The sequence below is a fragment of the Mus musculus genome, chromosome 2, assembly GCF_000001635.26.
Source record: "Mus musculus strain C57BL/6J chromosome 2, GRCm38.p6 C57BL/6J".
NCBI lineage: Eukaryota > Metazoa > Chordata > Mammalia > Rodentia > Muridae > Mus > Mus musculus.
Window position 1 is genome coordinate 77,495,109 of NC_000068.7, and position 21,238 is coordinate 77,516,346.

Sequence of the window (21,238 nt, forward strand, 5' to 3'; positions counted from 1 at the left end):
CAGTATATTCCACTTTCTCACTGAGGTTTCCCACTCTATCCCAGGCACACAAAGGCTCTGTGACTGAGACCAGCTAAGAGCAGGCTGGACTATGGAGGTAGCTGACCAGTTTCTGGTTGGATTTAAGGCCTGCTCCACAGGAGGGATTCATGTAAGTGTACATTTAAATTACAGGAGGAAATGCTATAAAACTAGCCAAGAACTGTGTTTAAGAACCATCATTATGAAATAGGCTTTGAAAAAATTAAAGTTACAAAGAACCTTGGTTCTTGTGAATTTAATTCTTGGTTGGGGACTATTATTCCGCTAAATGGACAAAAGTACCCAGATGCTCTCTAACCCTGGATTGCTACACTCATAGGTCGGTGCACCTCTTAGATCTCATCAGAGAAGTTTCTTAGTGCAGTGGACCATGGTTAATGCTTTGGCTCACAACAAGTCAAAGTTCAGGCAGTACATGTCGATGGAGGGCTCAGCCACAAATAGGACATTCACTTCCAACTCTCTCCCCTGCTCCCACCCTGCTGCCTGCTTGCAAGGCCCAGGGACCGTTGCAGAGGTCCCTAGAAAGCTACCTTTTGGACATGACAGAACCTCTGTACTCATGGACCCACAACAGCTGTGGCTGTGTACATACAACAGGCACATGATCAAGGGAACACACATTCTAGCATGGAGGTGGGAGGGATTCTATATCCCACACCCATACCTGAGGTGCTACAAACAGTTAACGGCTTCTAGAAAAGAAAGGGACAGTTTTTCTTTAACTGGCTCCTTGTACATGGTTCATGCTCCAGTGGATGGCCCCACATCCTGAATTATATGAACAGTACAAATTGGTCTTGATATGTGTGTGTGTGTGTACCACAAAACAAAAGCGACACAAACTTGGAGTGGGGATGGATACAGAAGGGGTTAGGAGAGTAGCGGGACAAATACAATGAAAATACATTGTATAAAATTCCCAAATTAATAAAATATATGTTTTAAAAGAGCAAGACTAGAGGTATTTTCTTTTCCTAATTATAAGAATAACTAAGAATACACCAAAAGTCTGAGTTGAGAATAAGATGAAGGTCTAAAGAAGATGGTCCGATGTAGACACTCTTTCCAAGGTGACTCTGCTCTTGAACAATGCTGAGCTGGGGCGGTGCCAAGGCTGAGAGCCTATCTTGCCAGAGAAATCTAGTGCCGCCTCCGAGTACACATAATCCTTGAAACCCTAGCCCTGAAGTCTCAGCCCAGAGCCCGTGAGGCTGAGACCAGGGCAACACAAGAGGCAGGAGAGGAGCACACGACAGGTTAGCTGCAGGACTCTCTTCCTCGACTCCCCACACCTCACAGGGACCATCAAAATCTAATCCGAATCTCCAGGGACCATAGGGTGAATGCTGGTGAGGGAGGAGCTATTTGTCAACTTAACCTCTGCTCTGTACAACGAATGTAGCATCAGACATGCAGGAAATGGCTGTGAGTGGGAGCCTTACTCAATGACGTAGACAAGGCAAAGAAACCGAGCCACCTTTTACAGAAACATTCTTTCTACGTACCTAGCATAGGGTCTTTAGTCCAAGTTTTGAGGCTCCTGAGTGACGCAAAGGATACAAGTAAAAATGGCATGTTGTGGTCTGAGGGGCAGAAAAACAACTACGTGTGTTGTCACGGTGAAGTTGTGTCTTTTCCCCAGTGATCATGTCTATGTGTTTTATTTTTTTTTCTGGGTCAGGTCAAATTTTGTGGGAATGCAATATTTTCTAGACATATGTACCTGTGGCAAAATACTTGTACAAAAAAAACTTTGTTAGCTCTTCATCACATTTTAAAAGTTTTCTGTTTTTAAGATTTTTTTTCTAATTAAGTGTATGTATCTGTGTGTGGATATGTGCACATGAGTGTAGGTGCCTGGCCGGGGCCAGAAGAGGGCAGTGGAGTCCCTGAATCTGGAGTGAAGGAGCCTCCTGATGTTAGTGTTGAGAAATGAACTCAGATTCTCTGCGAGAGCAGCGCACTCTCTCTAGCCATCCCTCCAGGTCTGCTAGAAACATTTTGTGTGTGTGTGATCATCTCAGAAGTGTTAATGATGAATGTTCCAAACCCCAGAGTGGGCAACGACTTCTACCTCTCTCAAGTGATTCTGAGTAACTGCAGAAGACTTCATCTCAGTGTATCTCAGTATCACACACCTCAATGCCTGTGTAGCTCAGGCTTTTAATCCCAGCACTCCTGAGGTGGGAGTGGGAGGCAGAGGCAGGAGGATCTCTATGAGTCCAAGGCCAGTCTGGTCTATGGACAGAGTTCCAGAACAACCAAAGCTACACAAAACCTATGTGTGTGTGTGTGTGTGTGTGTGCGCCCACACATGTGCACATGTGTGCATAATGTGTGTGATTTATGATATATATGTGATATATGATATATGAGATATATGATGTCATATGACATGTGATATATGATATCTATGTGATATACATCACATACTTCAGAACATACAAAGAGTCTTCAGAAGAAGACTCTTTAATGTAGTTTAAAGTTATGATCAAAAATAAAATTTCAACCACATTTTTTAATTAGGCAAACATGAGGCATAAGTGTAGTTAGACATAATCGCATCTATGAAATATTAAATATATAACTTTTTAATGCTAGCAAGCACTGTTAGAGTATAAAAATCAGACCCAAAGAGCAAAGATTCACTTTGGGTTATGTCAGCTGAAGCATTCCACTATACCAGAACAAAAAAGAACTATGTACAAAAAAAAAAAAAAGAAAAAAAAAAGAAATGTAGAAATAAGGAGTTTATTCAATAGATGGAAGTATTATAAGCAGGTCCCAGGTGATGTCAGGGTGTCTTACAATGACACCACCTGAGTAACAAGCACAACGTAAGAGCAAAGTGAATTTCTGATTTCTGTTTCTCAGCACCAGCTGATAAATGCATTATTTCTCTTCTAAGAAAGAGAAGCTCTGAGTGCTTGTTGATATTTCCAGGCTATGAATGATTCAGACTGCCAGGGGATCTAGGATGATAAGGTGACTTGCTAATCACACTGGTGACCTCACAGCTTCTCAGGTATGACTCAACGATCACACGGTGGCTTGTGACAATAGACTCTGAAATCATCTTTATTCCGTTCGAAAAATTTGATCATGTCTTGGGGAAAAATAATTTCAAAGTAAGTAGTGTGATCAGATCCCCCCCCCCACCCCCGCCAAAACAACCAAGGGTCTTGAGCTTCTTGCAATAAGACAACAATTGTGCCTGCGGTTTCCTGGAAAAGGAGCAGAAACATAGCAGGACCTGAGAAGAATTTCATATAAACAGGCTCATAAAACACCTGTCAGTCCACAGAGACACTGAGGGATGACTGTGGTCCCCAGGCAGCTCGACTACAGTTAGAGCTCTGGAGAGGCAGGCTATCACATCTGTCCCTATATGCAGAATGTTGCTTCTTCGAAGAGGCTTTATCTACTAATACACACGCTCAGGGAAGCTGGGGACATGCCTCTTCTGAGCTCACAGCCAAATACCACAGACTTCATGGGTTGACAACAGGACTTCATGTTCTCATGCTCCTGGAGGTTGAAAGTCTCAGATTAGGTCAGGTTACATTTAGGAAGAATTATGAATATGCACATATACATGTGCATGTAGTAAGCATTAGCGGAAAAGGAGGCCATGGGTTTGAAGGAGAGCAGACAGGGTATGTGTGAGGGTTTGGAAGAAGTTAAGAGAAGGAAAAAATATTTATAATCCCCCACAATAAAAATTTTAATAAACTGGGAACAGGTTAAAAATTGATTGGAGGCAGGTTGGTGAGATGATTCAGTCTGCGAGCACAAGCAAGAAAACTGAAGTCAGTGGCTGGGCCCATGCAGGAGACTTGATAAAAAGAAAGCTGCTTCTGAGAGACAAACATGGATGCCAGGGCAGTGGCAGAACGAGCACCAGTGTGGAGCCAGGCAGAAAAGCCTACTGGGTCTTAGCTATGAAGGTCAAAACCTTAAAAAGAATTGATGTTTGTGTTTTCACGGTCTTCTCTTTATAAATGAACAAGCCAGCCCTCTGTGCAGCCTGAGCACTGAGGCTGGAAGCTGATCTTGCAAGTCTGTGGCCATCAGGAAGCCAAACCATTAGCTTCCTTCCTGACGGCCAGTAAGTTTCCTCACTCGGCTCTTCTCAGTTTTCCTGGATGGGGTCTTACGCTATTTGGTTATACTCTTTTTTTTTTTTAAAGAAAATATGTATTTACTATTTTAATATGTATGAGCATTTACCTACATGTATGCATGTGTGCCATATGTGTGTCTGGTGCCCTTAGAGACCACACTAAACCATTTATCTTTCCACCCCGCTGCTTATTCATCATATATAGCATAGAACGATTCTCTCAGTTGTGGAGTGTGAGGCAAGCCAACCTCTAAATGGATGCTGGAAAGTGTAGATTCTGCGGTGTGTGAATTCTGCATTCAGGGACCTGTTTTGTTTTAGAGCAGTGGTTCTCAGCCTGTGGGTCTGGACTCCTTCGGGGGTCAAATGACCCTTTCACAGGGGTCTGATATCAGATAGCCTGCATATCAGATATTTACACTAGGATCCATAGCAGTAGTAAAATTACAGTTAGGAAGTAGCAATGCAAACAATTTTATGTTTGAGTGCCACAACATGAAGAACTGTATTAAAGGGTTGCAGCATTAGGAAGGTTGAGAGCCTCTGTTTTTTAGACTATGACAGAATTGATTCATTTTTAACTTTTATTCAGCATGCAGTAATCTTCTCTATTATAAACAAAAGAGAAAACATTAAATGTTTGTTGTTTGTTTATAGAGGCACAGTCTTACTATGTAGCAAGCCCTGGGTGGCCTGGAGTTCACTATATAGATCAGGCTGGCTTTGGTCTCACAGAGATCTGACTGCCTTTGTATCCATAGTGCTGGGATTAAACATGTGGACCACCGCACCTGACTATGACTTTCGATAGAAATTACTTTATGTTTATTTACATACCTGTGCATACACATGTGTGTGAAGTCACTAGAGCAAGCATTACAGACAGTTGGTACCAACTCATGTGGGTTCTGGGAATTGAACTTGGGTCCTCTGCAGGAGCAGCAACTGCTCTTAACCACAAAGCTATTGTTCCAGGCTCCAAATATATGTATTTTAAACTAACTTGAAGGGAACAAAGCTTAGAATTTTCAAAACATTTACCCATGGTCATGGTATAGCAATAGAATTGGTTCTTTTCAGATAACAGTTGATTAAGTTTTTAATCATTTATTATCACTTGCAGAACTTATTAATAAAGCATTGGTCGTGAAGAAAGTAAACATATAATACACTGTGTTTCTCAAAGAAAGAGTAGGTAGTAACTCTTTAAACTTGCCAACAAGCTACGACAGCTGTTGGACAAATACATTCGGCTTTGGCAGAACTGGTTATAGAAGTTTGCGTTTCATATTGAAAAAGTCATTTCCTCTTTTACTTAAAGATTCAGCAGGAAATTTTCTAGCATGTGTCCAGCGAAGACAGAGAAAGATTTCTGATTGGGCTTTGTTCCCAGTGAATGAGGTGGGAGGTGACACGGGCCTAAAGAGCCAAGGGCCTGAGGAGCCAGAACAGAGTTTCAAAGTTAGAAAATTGTTAATTCCAGTTCCAGCCCCTCCTCTTCACAGCAAGGGTGAAAACCACTGACTCGGCAATGTTTGGAGGCTTGATTACCTGAAGGGGTAGAAATTATCATAAATACATGATAATTGAGTATAATTGTTAGTAGTGGTATAGAAACATTTCCCTAGGAAAGTGGCCAAAGATGTTCTTAAAATCTCCTAGAAAATTTCCCAAGTGAGTTTGGTGCTGGGATGGAAAAAGACAATTGGAAAAAAGACAGTCATTTAATCTGCAGCACACACACAAACATACATACATACATACACACACACAGAGAGAGAGAGAGAGAGAGAGAGAGAGACAGACAGACAGACAGACAGACAGACAGACAGAGACACACACATAGAGACACACACAGAGATACACAGAGACGCACACAGAGACAGATACACATAAACAGACACACATACTTAGGCACACACATGTTTTGAGAGAGAGGGGCAGGGAGAAAATCTGTGTGTGCTTGAGAGACGTCTCCAGTATGGAGCCCAGGCTGACGTCGAACTAAAGATCTTCCTGCCTTAGCCCCACTGGTACTGCATAGGTGTGCATCACTATGCTCAACAAGACAAAAGATGTCCGGTATGAGTGGCTTAGCTTTTAATACAGTACTAGAAGGAGCATGGCTTGGATTAAGTAAACTGAGCAAAACCAGCATCTCTGGTGGGCTTTACTACAGTAGCTCTTTTATTACAGTATCTCTGGTAGGTTTTCTCTTCACTGTGGTAATCAAGTAACGTCTGAATTTGAAAACTTAGAGCTTATGTTCTTCTAAGAAGTAAAAATACTTTATAAAAAGAATATTCATTGAGTTTTATTAATATAGTCCATCATAAGATTGTTATGCACAATAAGCAAGTCTGGTCTGTCAGTTCACCTGTGAGCCCTGTGCAATGTCAGTAAGTCAATATAAACTTTATTTTTATGTTAAAGAAACTTTTTAAAAAGGGGTCACTTTATTTCTGTTTTAATAAGCCCTTAAAAACAGACACAGCATGTAAGACATTTCGAAAGTTGACAATAGTGACCCATAGAACATTGCTGAATATCTGAACTTGCAAAACCCAGCTGCATTCAGGTATCTGTTAGATGTGCAGCGTTGAGAAGGAGCTGGGAGAACGGATGCCAGCTGTTGACAGTGCATTCCTACTGAGGGAGCAGAGTGTGACCAGGGGCAGGGAAATCAAGCTTTCAGTTTGCCTGAAGTGCGAAGGTTTTGTTTGAAGTGGAACATGTTTGTAATAAATTCCTGTGGGCAAATTTAACAAAAAAAATATCGTGTTACTTGTGCTAATAGTCATGTGTGAGACTTGCATTAAAAAGTAAAAACAGAGGCTCACACCCTTAAATGTGCTCCATCACTCAGGGTGCTCACCAACACCAGCTCCCTTGTGCTGCCATCCACAGACACAAGGAGAGCAAAAGACAAATGCCCCAACAGGGTCCTGAGTACAGCATCATGTCTGACTGCATCATGACTGCAGAGTCAGTAAGAGGCTGGATTCAAGCTCTCTGAGATGCCTCCATACCTTGGTACATTGGAAGTCTCACCCTCTCATTTCTCATGGATTCACCTGGCCAAGACAGGCTGGATTTATCTTACTTGCATGCTTCTATAGACTAGAAACTATGCTTCACGCCTGAAAACAAAAACCAAATCAACCCACAAAAAAGAGCCCATTGGCCTTGGCCAGAAAATAAACCCAAAGAAACCACAAACATTCAACCATCGCCAAGTCAAAGGCGGAGCCTTCACCAAGCTGTCTGACACTGTACCATTCAGCACTAGGCCTCCAACAGAAGGCTTGACAACAGATTTTATTTACAGCCCTTGAGGAAAAAACCCTCTTGCTGTTTTCATTTCTGCGGAAGATAAGTTTGCAAAGGGGGGACATTTGGCAATGCTTCCTGAGCACACTGTCTGGTGCTGGTGATAACACGATTATTTGTTGTGATCATGGCAGCATCTACAATGGCCTTGTTCACAGACACCGTCCTGTTCCACGGAGTGGATTTATCTCTGGTGTGGATGTGATGCAGGCACGGTGTCTCCTCGGTGTTCAACCTTTCTCCTGGCAGAAGTTTCCGACTTGCCCAGAATCCTGCGGTTCAAAGATGTCAGCTCTACTTGGCTCTCCTATGAAATGTCTTTCATTCAACTAAAAGGAAGTCGTCTGACAGATGCAAATACACTCGGCAGGGTGGGCTAGTATTCATTATGTGTGTATAATGTGGAATAGCTACACACTGTACAGATAACTGAAATGTAGATATAAAATTAGTATCTTTCTTTTTGGTCAGAGTTAGAGTCAATAGCTCACAAGAGCCCCTTGCCCCAAATATAAACTCTGTTTATATGAAAGTCATACTTTATTTAAAACATCTCCCAAATAAAAAGGCACCCAGAGAGATGAATCCCACAGTTGTTGCTTTTTATTTATATTAAAAATTGGAAAAGTCAGTGTGGCTCAATGTCTCTAAATGTGTTCCTGAGTGCCTCAGGAATGAGAGGTTTGAAGCCGCTGCAGAGCTTATTAAACACGACAATGTACCAGGCAACTGTCATCTGTGGGGCCAAGAGTGAAGTCTACACACAGCTCGCTTGGTCTGAGTTGCCTGAGTGAGGCATTTCACACAGTATAGTTGAATGGTAGAGCCTAAACCCCACCCTTTGGAAACAGACTCGCCCATGGTCTACTTTGGAAGGCAGTGAAAGAAAAGAGATTCTGGAGACACAAGTAAAATACGAATGCATTTACTCACTGTGTTAAAGTTTGGAAAGAGCCCCACGGCAGAGCTACTGTCCACTGGAAAAGACATGAACGGTTTGATGTCCAGCGAAGGCTGCATCATCAGGGTGGGTGTGCGCACGAGGGCAGGAAGGGTAGTGGTGTGGCATGCGCTGCCTGCCAAGAACAAAAGAGAACAAATTCAATCAATCTCTCACATCCATTGCCCTCTCAAGCTCCCAGTGCCAGCACAAGGCTGCTGAGCTGTGACCTGCAAACACAAGAGTCACAGAAGCAAGCACCCGGCAAATACAGCCAACAGGATCTTTTCATGGACTGAGACACATGCAGAATACCTCCCTGTGCATATGCCAAGGGTTTCTCAGGGTCAGGTGACACAATGTCCCTAGGTTCCACCAGCAGGTCTGGCTCAATGGGAATGCCTTGGCATCCAACCCTCCTGGCACCTTTGAGAACCCACAGAACCATAAACTGTTGGAGGATAAAGGAAGGGCCTCTCACGATTTTTCTTCGCTATTGGGAATAAATGGCCAGCAGTAGGTTTTATGCAAATCAGAGATAATTCTCAGGCTTTCTATGAGGAAGGAAACTTGGACTTTGGCAGTTCCTGGCTACAGTTATGACTCAATCTGTTGTCCTATAAAAGGATCACAAAGTTGTTCTTACTCTAGGAGAAACAGAAAGTCGAGCTAAGGGATGGCTAGAGAACACAAGATGGCAGGTTATGGTTTGGCTGCAGATGGGGACTTGGGGACAGGAACTCAACGTGTCTTCATTTTTACACCTTGTGTTCTTTGGGCACCTGTCCCCTGAATAGTTACACTAGCGGTTCTCTCCTTTGGTGTCTGGTTTAATGCAGGCCTTGGTGGTTCCGAATGATGGTGACATTCTCCTTGATCATTACCAGTCATATGGTATAGATACATTTGCCGGCCTGGTTGGCTCTCTGGGAGACAGGCTCTGGCACACTTTGTGGCTGTGTGAGTTTGTACTTCTGTAGATGTGTATGCTCATGTAAACTCATGCATGTAGAGACCAGAGGTCAGCATCAAATGTCATTCCTCCAGAACCCACCGCTTTGTTTTCTGAGTCAGTGTGCTTCACTGGGGCTTTGCGGGACTGGTTATGCTTGGGAACCACCGGTAGTCGAGGATCCTGCAGCCTCTGCCTCCCCTGAGCTGAGAGTACAGGAATGATCCCCCAGAGAACGCTATCATGGCTACCTTTCATGCGGGTGCTGCGGATCAAGTTCAAGTCCTTACCAGTGAATGGCATGCACCTTATCAAGCTACCTACATAGTCCCATATATGTACGCATGCATATATGTGTGTGTGTGTATTAATCACATATCAGATAATTCACCCACTTAAACTATAAATTCAATAGCTTTTGGCACATTCACAGAGTGGTAAATGGACCTCATCTTCACATTCAGAACATTTTCATGACTTAAACTCTACACGGAGCAGCAACCCCTTTCCCGTTTCATCCAACATCTCTAGCTCCTGACAACCAATAATCAGTTTTCTTTATGTACAGAATGATCTGTCCAGAACACGCCCCTTAAATAGAACCAGACAACATGGTTTTTTGTGACTGCCTTCACTTGTTGGAGATGAAGGCTTTCATCAGAGTAGCGTGCCTTTTCAAGGCTCGGTGATACGGCAGAACATCACTGGGAACGGCCCTACATTTTGCATGTTCATTTATCAGGTCATGGGCACCTGGATGAGTGGCACTTTGCGGGTACTCTTAAGAGGGTGAGACTTTCCCCCATCAGCAGCCCAGGAGGGCTCAGGTCCCCTGGCACAAGGATTTCAGTGCCTAGAATCCCTCACTTGCTTCAAGGAGAAATGAGTAATGTCGGAAAATGCCCTAACTATTAAATCTATTAAATGCCAGTGATGTAGGCATGCCAGGTCAAACCAGAATGGCCTTTAAGTGTCCAACCTCTTCGAGTGTCCCCAAATCACTGAAGCTCCAGCCTCAATCATACCTAGCTCTTGTCATGAATTTCCAAACTAAAAAAAAAACAACAACAAAACAAAACAAACTGTTGACATGCTACTAGTCAGCTGTGGATAGTGTTGGTAATCTTGTTGATTTATGTGTGTGTGTGGGTGAATATATATATATATTCACCCACACACACATATATACACACACACATATATATGTGTGTGTGTATATATATATATACACATACATACATACACACCCATATATACATATATATGTGTGTGTATCTATGGAAAGAGAGAGAGAAAGAAAGAGGGGGGAGGGAGGAGAGATAAGGGCATAAGAAGTCTTAACTATAACAGCCATTCAGGTCAGCCACAGCCAGTAGGAAATACAGATGCTGAGTCAGTGGAGAAAATCCGCTGAGAGTATAGATGGAATGCTATTTTTCCTTTCCTTTTCCTTTCCTTTCCTTTTCCTTTCCTTTCCTTTCCTTTCCTTTCCTTTCCTTTCCTTTCCTTTCCTTTCCTTTCCTTTCCTTTCCTTTGTTTTATGAATAATAATCTCAATAATCTGGTTTGGCCTGGAATGCATACACACTGGCATTTAATTACTCATTACTCTCCTAATCAGGTATTGCTACTCCTTTTGCTACCTTCAAACTTGGAGATCCAAGATGATATATTACATAATTGCATCAAATGTCACAGAGGTATGTCTGAAAGGACTTATTTTAAAATCCTAGCTAAATTGAAAGCTAGAGAATTTGGCCTTTAGTAATTTATCATCATGATGATTATTAGAATTCTAAGTCTGAAGGGTAATAAGTAGGTAGAATCAATCTAAGCCACCTACTGGGCAAACACAACTGTCCTGTGGCTGTTGATCTCTGCAAGGGAGTTCCATCCCCCAGGCTTCAGTGGTGACCGTGATAAAAAACAGTGTGTAATACAGAGGTCCCCAGGGCCTGGTAAGTCACTCTGTACTAACAAACTCAGATCAAACGGAATGCAAAAGGAAACTAACTCACAAACAGATTGCCCTATCATTGAAGGTCAGAATGCTCCACCATCCTCCTTACCCAATCACATCTCTATGCTAATAGACAGGCTGGAGAACTACTTAGCCTCCGCCGCTCATTAGCATAAAAACTTAGCAGCTGTTTACCATTTCATTAGCATTTTAACGACACGCAATTTGCTGCGTTAAACACAGATTGTTTTAAAGTAGGGATGGATCTTCTAAGAAGGCCAGGCTTCCTCCATCCTTCACCTTTCTCTCACTGCTTCTGTTTTTTACAGACTGCTTCCAAAGACACTTCTGCAGACCGGAAATAAAAGACAAAGCGCAGAACGCCGCCCCCCCCCCCCCCACACTCCCCTTTCAGGTCACAAGTTATTTCACGCTTTGATCCCCGGTCATTTTATTCTAGATTTTGCTACTGCTGCTGGCAAGCCTTTTTTGTCACCTTTGGGTACCTGAAAGTCGGTGAGTGTTGTGAGGAGAAATTTGGCTAGGACGCCTTGCACCCTGCAAGAAAATGTTCCATTTTTCTAAAAGTCAAAGAACTTGCTGAGATTTAAAAAAAAGAAGAAGAAAGAAAAAAGAAAGAAAGAAAAGAAAAATGGTTAACACTGAAATAATGAGCATTTTCATGCAAAAGGGCCCCTTTGGGGGTTGAGGGGAAAGAAGGTTATTAAATAAAGTGCAGTTTATTAAGATTTTAAAAAGTGTGCTTAAGCTTAAAGTGTAGGTGTGAAGACAGGCAGCTACAAAAGGACACTGGTGGTTGACACCTTGGGCGAGGTGAACATGGCCGATGCTAAGAGAGTCTTTGGCTGTTCTGCAGTTATTCAGCAATCTGAGACTTTAGATATGTGTGCATGGGTGAATCTGGTGTATGTGCACTCGAGAGGGTCAGCTGTGGACAGAGGCCATAGGAAGAAGACCGGCGTCCTGTTCTGTCATTTTTGACTCAGTGCTATGTGAGGTAGGGTCTCTCATTGAACCTGAAGCTGCCCTCACTGGTTAGCCAAGGATCTCTGGCCATCCTCCTATCTCTGGCCTGCCGCCCGACAGCTTCCAACCCTGGGGTTATGGGTGCACTGTACCCTGCAAACCTTTCAGTGGGTGTTGGCATCCAAACTCAGCAGGCACCCATATCCAGGAAGCTCTCTCTCCAACATCAACAGCTTTGTTGTTGTTTTAATTACTAACTGTGCCAGCTAGTTTTTGTCAACTTCCACAAACTAGAGTCACCTAACAAGTGCGAACCTTAATTGAGGAACTGTCTCCATCAAATTGGGATGTAGTATCTGTAGGGGTTTTTTTTCTTGATTAATGACTGATATGGGAGGGCCCAGCCCACTGTGCCTAGTGCCATCTCTAGGCGGGCCGTCCAAGGCCGAGCAAGCCAGGACAGTGGTCAGTAATCAGGGTTCCTCTATGGTCTCTGTTACAGTTCCTGCCTTTAGGTACCTGCCTCTATTACCTTGATGGTGGACTGTAACCTCTAAGACAAAATAAGCCATTTCTTCCTCCAGTTGGTTTAGTCAGAAAATCCACAGATTTTTCTCACAGCAATTCGGGGACACGAACCTTATTAGGCCAGTGTGTAAAGCACTGAATTTCATCACGAGTTTTATATAAATGAATGAAGTCAAAATAGGGTTTCACTTTATTTCTTGAGGCTTTTTATAATCATATATATTTATCAAACTTCCTATTAGAATCACACATGCGTGCATATAGACATACACACTTACACAGTTACTTCTCTGGTTCTGGTGAGCTTTTCGGGGGTGGGCAGACATTTCCTTAGAGAAGGAAATGCAAAGGTAGAGGGAGTGGGGAGGGAAGAAAAGAGAGCGGCAAGTGCTGGCTTCCTGCTCAAGGTCAGGGAGGGGAGACAGGGTCAGAGTCCTAATTGCATGTTCCTAAGGTTGTCCTATTGGTGTTGTTAACTTATCGTGCTCAGGATGGCAAGGTACCTTACTTTGGTGGTAGAGTTTATTAACTCACCATGGCAAGGTACTCTACTTTTGGGGGTACAGTTACAGTTTTCTGAGTCTTGACAAATAGAAGTTATATTTATCTACCCTATGAAGCCAGTAATACGTGAAAGACTCACCACTGTGATCATAAAAAAAAATCCTATTATTTCAGCCAACTGCCTCTGTAACATAATAGGTACCTTATCATGTCAATGGATTATGTCATAATCCATCACAATGAGAGCTCATTTGAGGGCCAAGTGACACTTGGAATTATTGCCTTCGTCTCTGACCTTTAGAAATGTGATCTTGAAGGCCCTTTTAGGTTATAATCCCAAGGCTTCCTGGTGCCTCGCCTCTGTGCCACAACAGAAACAAACAAAGCCTCTGACTCTCAGAGCTGGACAACCCACTGGAGGAAGTGTTGACAGAGCAAGGCTGAGTCTGTCCCCTACCACGCAGGGCTTGCGTGGCATGCCCTTCAGCATGTCACACATGTCCCTTCAGCAAGGACTGAGATAGAAAACGTAACGTGCCACAGATGCCAAATACAGAATTCCTAGAGATGTCTCTGAAGAAAATAAACTGAGCAGCAGTTCATTTTTCTCATTGCTTCCCCAGCTTGGAGGCCCCTTGCTTTGTAGGACTTCCCATTTGCCCATCACAACCAACACCCAAGTATCTTCCACTTTCCTCCCAGTCCATTTGTCAAGAAAATAGAAGAGATTAAGAGGTCTACTGAGCAGGCATGAACACTAGGAGGTGGCTACCTGAAGAAAGGGTGAGATGAGAAAGCTTTGGTGATAAAGCCAGATACAGAAAAACAGCACTGCCCTGTGGACCAAGTACATTACACATGGCCCAGTTATTAATACACACAGATATATAGAGATGTATGCTGATGTATATTCGTATCCACACATATACTTATATACTCACTTGATCCTTACAGCAGACCACTAAACAAACAAGATATTATTAGATATCAGAGACAGGACACTGAGGCGCAGAGTGACTACAGCTTTATAAAGCTGATGTATGCAGGTGCAATAATTCAAATCCAGGCAGTTTAAGTTCTAGTTGCTGGTTTTTGTTACCAGGTTATTGCTGAAAACATTTTCACTACCTAGGTACATTCTCTAGCTGTAGAGAAGAAGAGTTTAAACTTAAACCAAGTTATCTAAAATGTTAAATACACAAATAAAAATTCTTTGCTGCTGAGGATTAGCTAAAACTCTTGACATTAACCTAAGTGTCTGGTACCGAGATAACTAAAAGGCGTAAGACGTTTTGAAGTTCTGAGACCTGGTTCTAGAATATATTGATTTTAAAATAATCTTCCCCAAAGAGTCAAATTATTTCATTCAATCAATAGTTATAAGGGACCAGAAAGGTAAGGTATTGATGTGTTTATAAACTGTGTCAGGATTTACTTTACTTTTAAGAGAGAATAAAAAATACAAATAACAAATACAAGAATCACTGAGATTCTACTACATGCAAGGCACTGGGCAAGTTATTAAGTTATAATAGAATCCCATAAAGTTTCTATTACTGTCTCCATTTTACAGAAGAAGAATGATGAACTTTAGAGCAATTAAGGTCATTCAGTAGATGCTATAGCATGTGTAGTGGTTTGAATAGGTATGGCCCCTATAGACTCGTGTGTTTAAATGCTCGACCCACAGGAAATGGTGCTATTAGAAGAAGGTGTGGCCTTGTTGGAGGAAGCGTGTTATTCTGGAGTTAGGCTTTAAGGTCTCTTATGCTCAAACTATGCCCAGTGTGGCACAAAGTCTTTCTTCTGCTGCCTTTGGATCAAGATGTAGAACTCTCAGCTCTCTCCAGCACCATGTCTGCCTGTATGCAACCATGTTTTCCATCGTGATGATAACATACTAAACCTTGGAACTGTAAATGAGCCCTGATTGAATGTTTTCCTTTTTAAGAGTTGCCATGGTCATGGTGTCTCTTCACAGCAATAAAATCCCTAACTACGGCAGACTAGATCCAAACTCCTGCTCTTGACTGAAAACTTAGACCATTCTATATAAAGGAGGATAACTAAGGCAGACTAGATCCAAACTCCTGCTCTTGACTTGAAAACTTAGACCATTACTATGTAAAGCAGGATATACAAAAGTTAACTGTGAAAATGTCGTGCCATAGGGAGTGAGGAGACAGTTCAAATGGAAGAGCTCTTGCTTGCCATGAGGGAACAAAGTCTTGTGCTTGAGACACTGCCAGTGTCATGTATGCTTCAACAACTGTGGGCATGTCGTGTGGTGTCAATACAATGTTTGGGAGGTTCAAGGGAGAAAGGAATTGCATGTGGTTGTAAGTTGGGTTCATCAACACTTCTCTAGATGAGTTGACTACTAAGCTAAACCTTGAGGAGCAGATATCTCTTTTGTAAGGTGACTATGAGAGAAAGGTATTGGGCAGGGCACATCAAAGAAGCCACATATATTTAAATGTAACAGAGTAGACTCCAGGGTTTGTGGTTAGAGGTAAAATAATAAAGAGAAGAACTAAACAACTTCATAACCTTGGAATAAGCAAAGATTTCTTCGAAGTTGAAGGTATTGATCACAACAGGAAGACTGAAGAATATATCCAACTAAGAACAGAGATGCAGCAAAAATATGCCTTCAAGAAAATGATAAAAACCTACAAATTGGAAAAGATCTAATGATATGTGTGTATATCCACATATCCATATCTATACACACACATAGATATAGTATAGATGGTAAATATTTAGGTACCTTATCTTTAGAAACATAATAAAAAGTTAGAACAAGAGAAATGAAGAAAAGCCGAAATGGACAAATCTCACAAAAGTAGTTATTAAAATAGTCAATAATTCTACAAAAGGTGGTCCATGGTGCTTTAGGGATTAGAGAGTTATAACTAAAAGGAGATGCTGCTCTGTAGCCATGAGCTTACATCTACAGTGAAGAAAGAGTATAAGCATTGAGCCAGCAGCTAGGACTCAAGGATGAAACATAGATTGTTGCAACTACTTGGAAAAATCTATCTGACGATATCCCCATCAGCTTAGTACATCATTCCCTGTGACTCAGCAACTCTGCTTCTGGCCAGATGTTGGCCAGAAGGAGTAAGTATCACAGAATAATCCTAGCAACGGGAGGCCCACCTGGAGAAGAGACAATCAACACATCAACTACAGAAAGAATAAAATAATTTTGGGATCTTGTAGAACAAAACATTCATAACAAAGGACTCTGGCAGTGAGAACGAACGATACCAAGATGCCAGATTCTATATACATTAGTGAATAATAGATGGCTTGAGAAAAACAACGTTGAGGAAAAGGACTGTGGGAGCAGGCACAGATGATAAAACCGTAAGAAGTGCATAGTGAGACACACTCAACCTATGCTGTTGGGATCATGGCTGTCTCTAAGGACAGAATGGATGGCAGTGGGGGATGGAGAGGCTGGAGGGCAGCATTTCCCAGGTACTAGAAATGTCTTTTCCTTAATCTGAGGGCCAGGTATACTGTTATGCTGTTTTTCACATTCCTACAGAGAAGATGCCTCTTTGTGAAGTCCTGTGTGCTGGCCCATTGCACCAGGGGGTCCCAGGGTGCCTTTCTGTATACATTAACAGCTGTTTCTAGAAACAGGATCAGTGCTCTTAAGAAAACATTTGCAAAAATAAGAAAAAAAAACCTAGGGGCTTGAGAGATAGTTCTGTGGTTGTGAGTACTGGTTGCCCTTCCAGAGGACTTGGGTTCAATTCCCAGCAACCACATGGTAGCTCACAGCAGTCTGTAAGTACAGTTCTGGAAGCTCTGAAACTTTCATGCCAATGCACATAAAATCAATGCACATAAAATAAGATTAAATTATTTTTAAAAAAAAGAAGAAAGAAAAAGAAAAATCGCTCCGTTAAAAAGGACGTTTCCAAGTGGTGTCTTTATTATTACAGTGTGTTTGGTGAGATCTGAGTTCCCTTTTCCATGGTTGGCTTGATCGTGCTCTGAGTGACCTGTCAGTTAATGGTCATTCCGTGATGTTGGCGCTTCTTCACTGGCCTTACCAAAGAAGGGACTGATGTCAGAGATGCCTAAGGGACTAGTGTGTATCTGGAAGTGTAAGGCTATACGATTTTTTAAAAAGATTATTCTATTTACTATGTGGAACTGTTTTGCTTGTGTGTATGTAAATATATGTACCCTATATGTACCTTGTATATATGGGGGTGTGGGACAGAAGACATTAGATTCCTTGGAAGAGGAGTTACAGATACTTGTGAGGTTCCCTGTGCCCCGAAGCCTGCAGAGAGCTTCCCCAGCATCTGCCACTGAAGAAGCCTGGGGCAATGCTGTGTACACAAAGGACCCCACGGAAGCTCCCCGCTCTGTCTGGCGTGCAAGCACTGAGGTTCTGCGTGAGAAAGCAGTGGTGGAGCCGTGATGGATGGCAAGTCATGATGTCCTTCAGTTTACCAGTAATGCAGAGCTTTTATACAAAATGATGAATTCATCAGGAAGATGGTGTTTCTCACGCTGTGGCAGCAGTGTACACACAGCCAGGTAGCGATTGATTTCTCTCTGACTCTCTGGCCCATGTACTGAATTCCTTATATTTAAATGCAGAAAGAATGAGATTTATTTACTATGTACTGCACACTGTGGTTTAGGTAAGTACGTGACAGGCTTTGCTGCAGCTGGCAACCTTTTGAGACAAATGGGAGCATTTCACAATTTCAGTTTAGACGGCCAAAGCTGAATTAGAAATATGTCAGTTTTATTATAGTTCTTCTAACTTGCTCCCCGGTAGGATGAAGAACAGACGTGCAAGATGGAAGACTCAAAGATGGGAAAACAGGCTTCTAACAGATGCATTCTCCGGCTTTGAAAGCAGCGTTTTCATACACCTGACTTATCAAAGGGGAATGCCATGTGCTGGTTCCTGAATTACCAAGTGTTTAGAGAAGCCAGAAGGAACTCCAGACATGGTCTTACTGAAAGTGTCTGAGGACAGGCATGGCCTGAGAGACACACGAGCCTGGTGACTTTTTTTTTTTTTCTTTTTTGGCTAAACGACTCAGGGAGACGGTCCTAAGTTTTGTCTGCTTAGTTTCTCCTGGCCTTGGCATCCAGACTTCTTGCAGTCTAACAGTTTAAAGCTATTTAGACAAACACAGCAATGGTTTTTGCTGTCTCCACTTAGAACGCTAGAAAACTAACTGTACCGTAGAGCTATGGCTTATTGTAGGAAGTATTCTAAAAAGACTTTCCTAGGAAAGATAACTGTGTTTCCCAAGTGATCGAATATTCCTAGACAAGTTCTATCATAGATATTATTAAGGGGAAATACAGTTTAGGTTAATACAGTTTAGAGTTGATTTGAGTGAAGTAAGAGTTCACCATGACACTTGACAAGTGAACCAACTCTGAGTGCATAGTCCAGTGTCACTGCTTTGAATATTTAAGCTGGTGCCCCCTAAGCTGTATAAGAATTACAGGTTTATTATTGTAATTATTATCATCTTTCTTGGGGAATTAGAGAAGGGTCAGAATAAGGTCTCTTACAGCCCAGGCTGGCCCTGAGTGAACTCACTGTGCTGCTGAGGAGATCATTCATCTATTGTTCTTGCCTCTACCTCTCAGGAACAGAGGTTACAGATGTGCACCGCCTCAGAGGCATCCTTACCTTCAGTCATTTACGTTCATAGTGCTCTGATTTGCTTTCTAACTTAGAATTTCAACACACAAAAAAAATTGCTTTTTTTTTTCAAGGAAGGTTTTAATGTCAACTTTTTTTTGTCACTATGAATAATGGAATAAAATAATCTGATAGAAGAAAAGCAGATGTGGCCAAGGACCACCATTTCTCCCCAGTTGGAAAGCCTAGCAGAAGATTGATTGCAGCGCCTCATTTTGAGTAAGTCTTTTAATTTCCCCAAAGGGGAAAAGGAGAGAGCAACAGAGTTCATTAAACCCGGGCTTTTAACCACATGACTTGGATCAATATAACTAATTCAAACAGCACTGTGGTAGGGGACACTCATACTTGGGTCGGTGGGGTTAGATGGCAGAAGTAGCAGAACTCCAGTGAGCTCACTGTCTGAAAAGACACCTTTCCCTAAGCAAATGGCAATGGTCCTTCTGTTGGAGCAGATCTAAGCAGCAGGCCCTTCTGGCCTCTGGCTCTTTTTGGGCCAGCCTCTCACAAAGGGCCAGCAGGAAAGGGGCTGGATCCAGGCACTCAGGAGGCCAGTGCACCAGCCGCTGCTGTAAATTCTAGCTCCAGGACACAAATGTTTCACGCCCTGGTGAGAAAGATTTTCAGTTTCTGCATTCAATATCTAGACTATTTATATTTAAGAACTTAAAACGGGGTAGGTGGGGGAGGAATTGTGGTATACAGTAAATAATACACTTAAAAAGACACCCTCTCCCTACCCAAGCTTGCTCAATTTCAGAAACATGGTATTTGCTCTGCCTGAGCCTTCTATTCCTACCTTGGTAGAGAGGAAAAGGTTTCCTGGATTTAAATATTAACCAAACACTTCCAAAAAAAAAAAAAAACTGTTAAAAAAAACCTGTTGTTGTTCCCCTCACCCCTGCAAAGCAATAGACTCCCCGAAAACACAGCTCAGGGATAACAGAAACAGCAGAAACCACTGTGGCCCCTTGTGCACGTGCCTTTTCCTGGCCACTGTAATAATAGCTACTGGAAAACTGCCAGGGGACTATTAACAATCATGGCAGCCATCATTGAAAGGGATGCTCCTGGCCCTCTCTACCACAAATGATGGCTCCTAGGTGATGTCCAGGAACACACGGAGCATGAAGACCACTGTGATATCCCCAGGGAAGCCTGTTATCCGAGTGCGTAACCCCACTCTGCACGGGGTGGGGTGAGCGGCTGTGAGTAATAAGGTGATATTAGGGCTGATAGAGGAGAGGGAAGGAAGGACGGTGGCTGAGCGTGTCTTAGATTTGCAGAAGGGTAGAGAATCAGCACCATTTCCTCATTTAGAATTTCCCAGTTTTATCTCCTAGAATGACCCCCCCCACCCCGAGATCTTTCTCTTGTGTAGCAAAAACAGAAGAAAGCAAAGATCACAGGAGTAGCAACACCAAGGAAGGAGGGATTGAAAGGCCTCCAAGCACAGAGCTCTGCAACCAGAAGACCCTGCTCTCATATCAACCTCAGGGAGACAAATCAACAGGGAACATCCTGTAGCCCCCAGGGTGCTCATCCTCCACAGGATAGCTTCAGGGGGTGTTTTGATGCCTGGCTTGACTTTCTGGAGCTTGGCCACCTCTGACATCCGAGCAATGGACTCCACTTGTCTCAGTCAGGCAGCAGCTCCTGAGCCCCGAGTGATATGCAAAGCAGCATCAGATAAGGCCCTGCATGAATGCCCAGGACAGTTTGCACTGGGCGTGATCCTGTGGAAATGATAGCCCTGCCCTGTGCCTTGTGTCTACTCTTGTACCAGCACACTAGCTTTGTTCTCGCTATTCTTGTACGGGGTTTCTTTCTTCTTCCTGTGTGTGTTCATGTACGTGCAGATACTTGGGTGTGAGCAGGTTCACACATGTTAGTACCTGTGCGTGTGTGTATGCGCAGTTCAGAGGAATGTGGTTCCAAAGCATCACCGCTTATTTTTACATATTTACTTTATTTAATTAAAAAAAATTTTTTTTAAAGCTAGGTTTTCTTACTGACCTGGACTCACCAAGTAAGTTAGGCTGTTTCTGTCTCCACAATCCTGGGGTCACAAGTGCAAGCCACCATGCCTGGCATGTTTCTCAGTGGGTTCTGAACTCAGGCTGCTCTGACAAGGCAACTTTACTATCTAGGCTATCTCCCAAGTCTGT

General features: G+C 42.7%; 1 protein-coding gene across 16 annotated transcripts in view; it reads right to left on the reverse strand.

The window, feature by feature from the left end:
• Zfp385b (zinc finger protein 385B) overlaps positions 1–21,238 on the reverse strand; it is a 407,085-nt gene that overhangs the window by 84,487 nt on the left and 301,360 nt on the right. For all 16 annotated transcript variants that reach the window (NR_156435.1, NR_156434.1, NM_178723.6 and 13 more), the window contains one exon: positions 8,432–8,574. Coding sequence is in view for 14 of the 16 variants with exons in the window: in NM_178723.6 (NP_848838.2) it covers positions 8,432–8,574 (143 nt within the window). In the remaining 2 variants the exon portion in view is untranslated. The remainder of the gene's footprint in view (positions 1–8,431; positions 8,575–21,238) is intronic.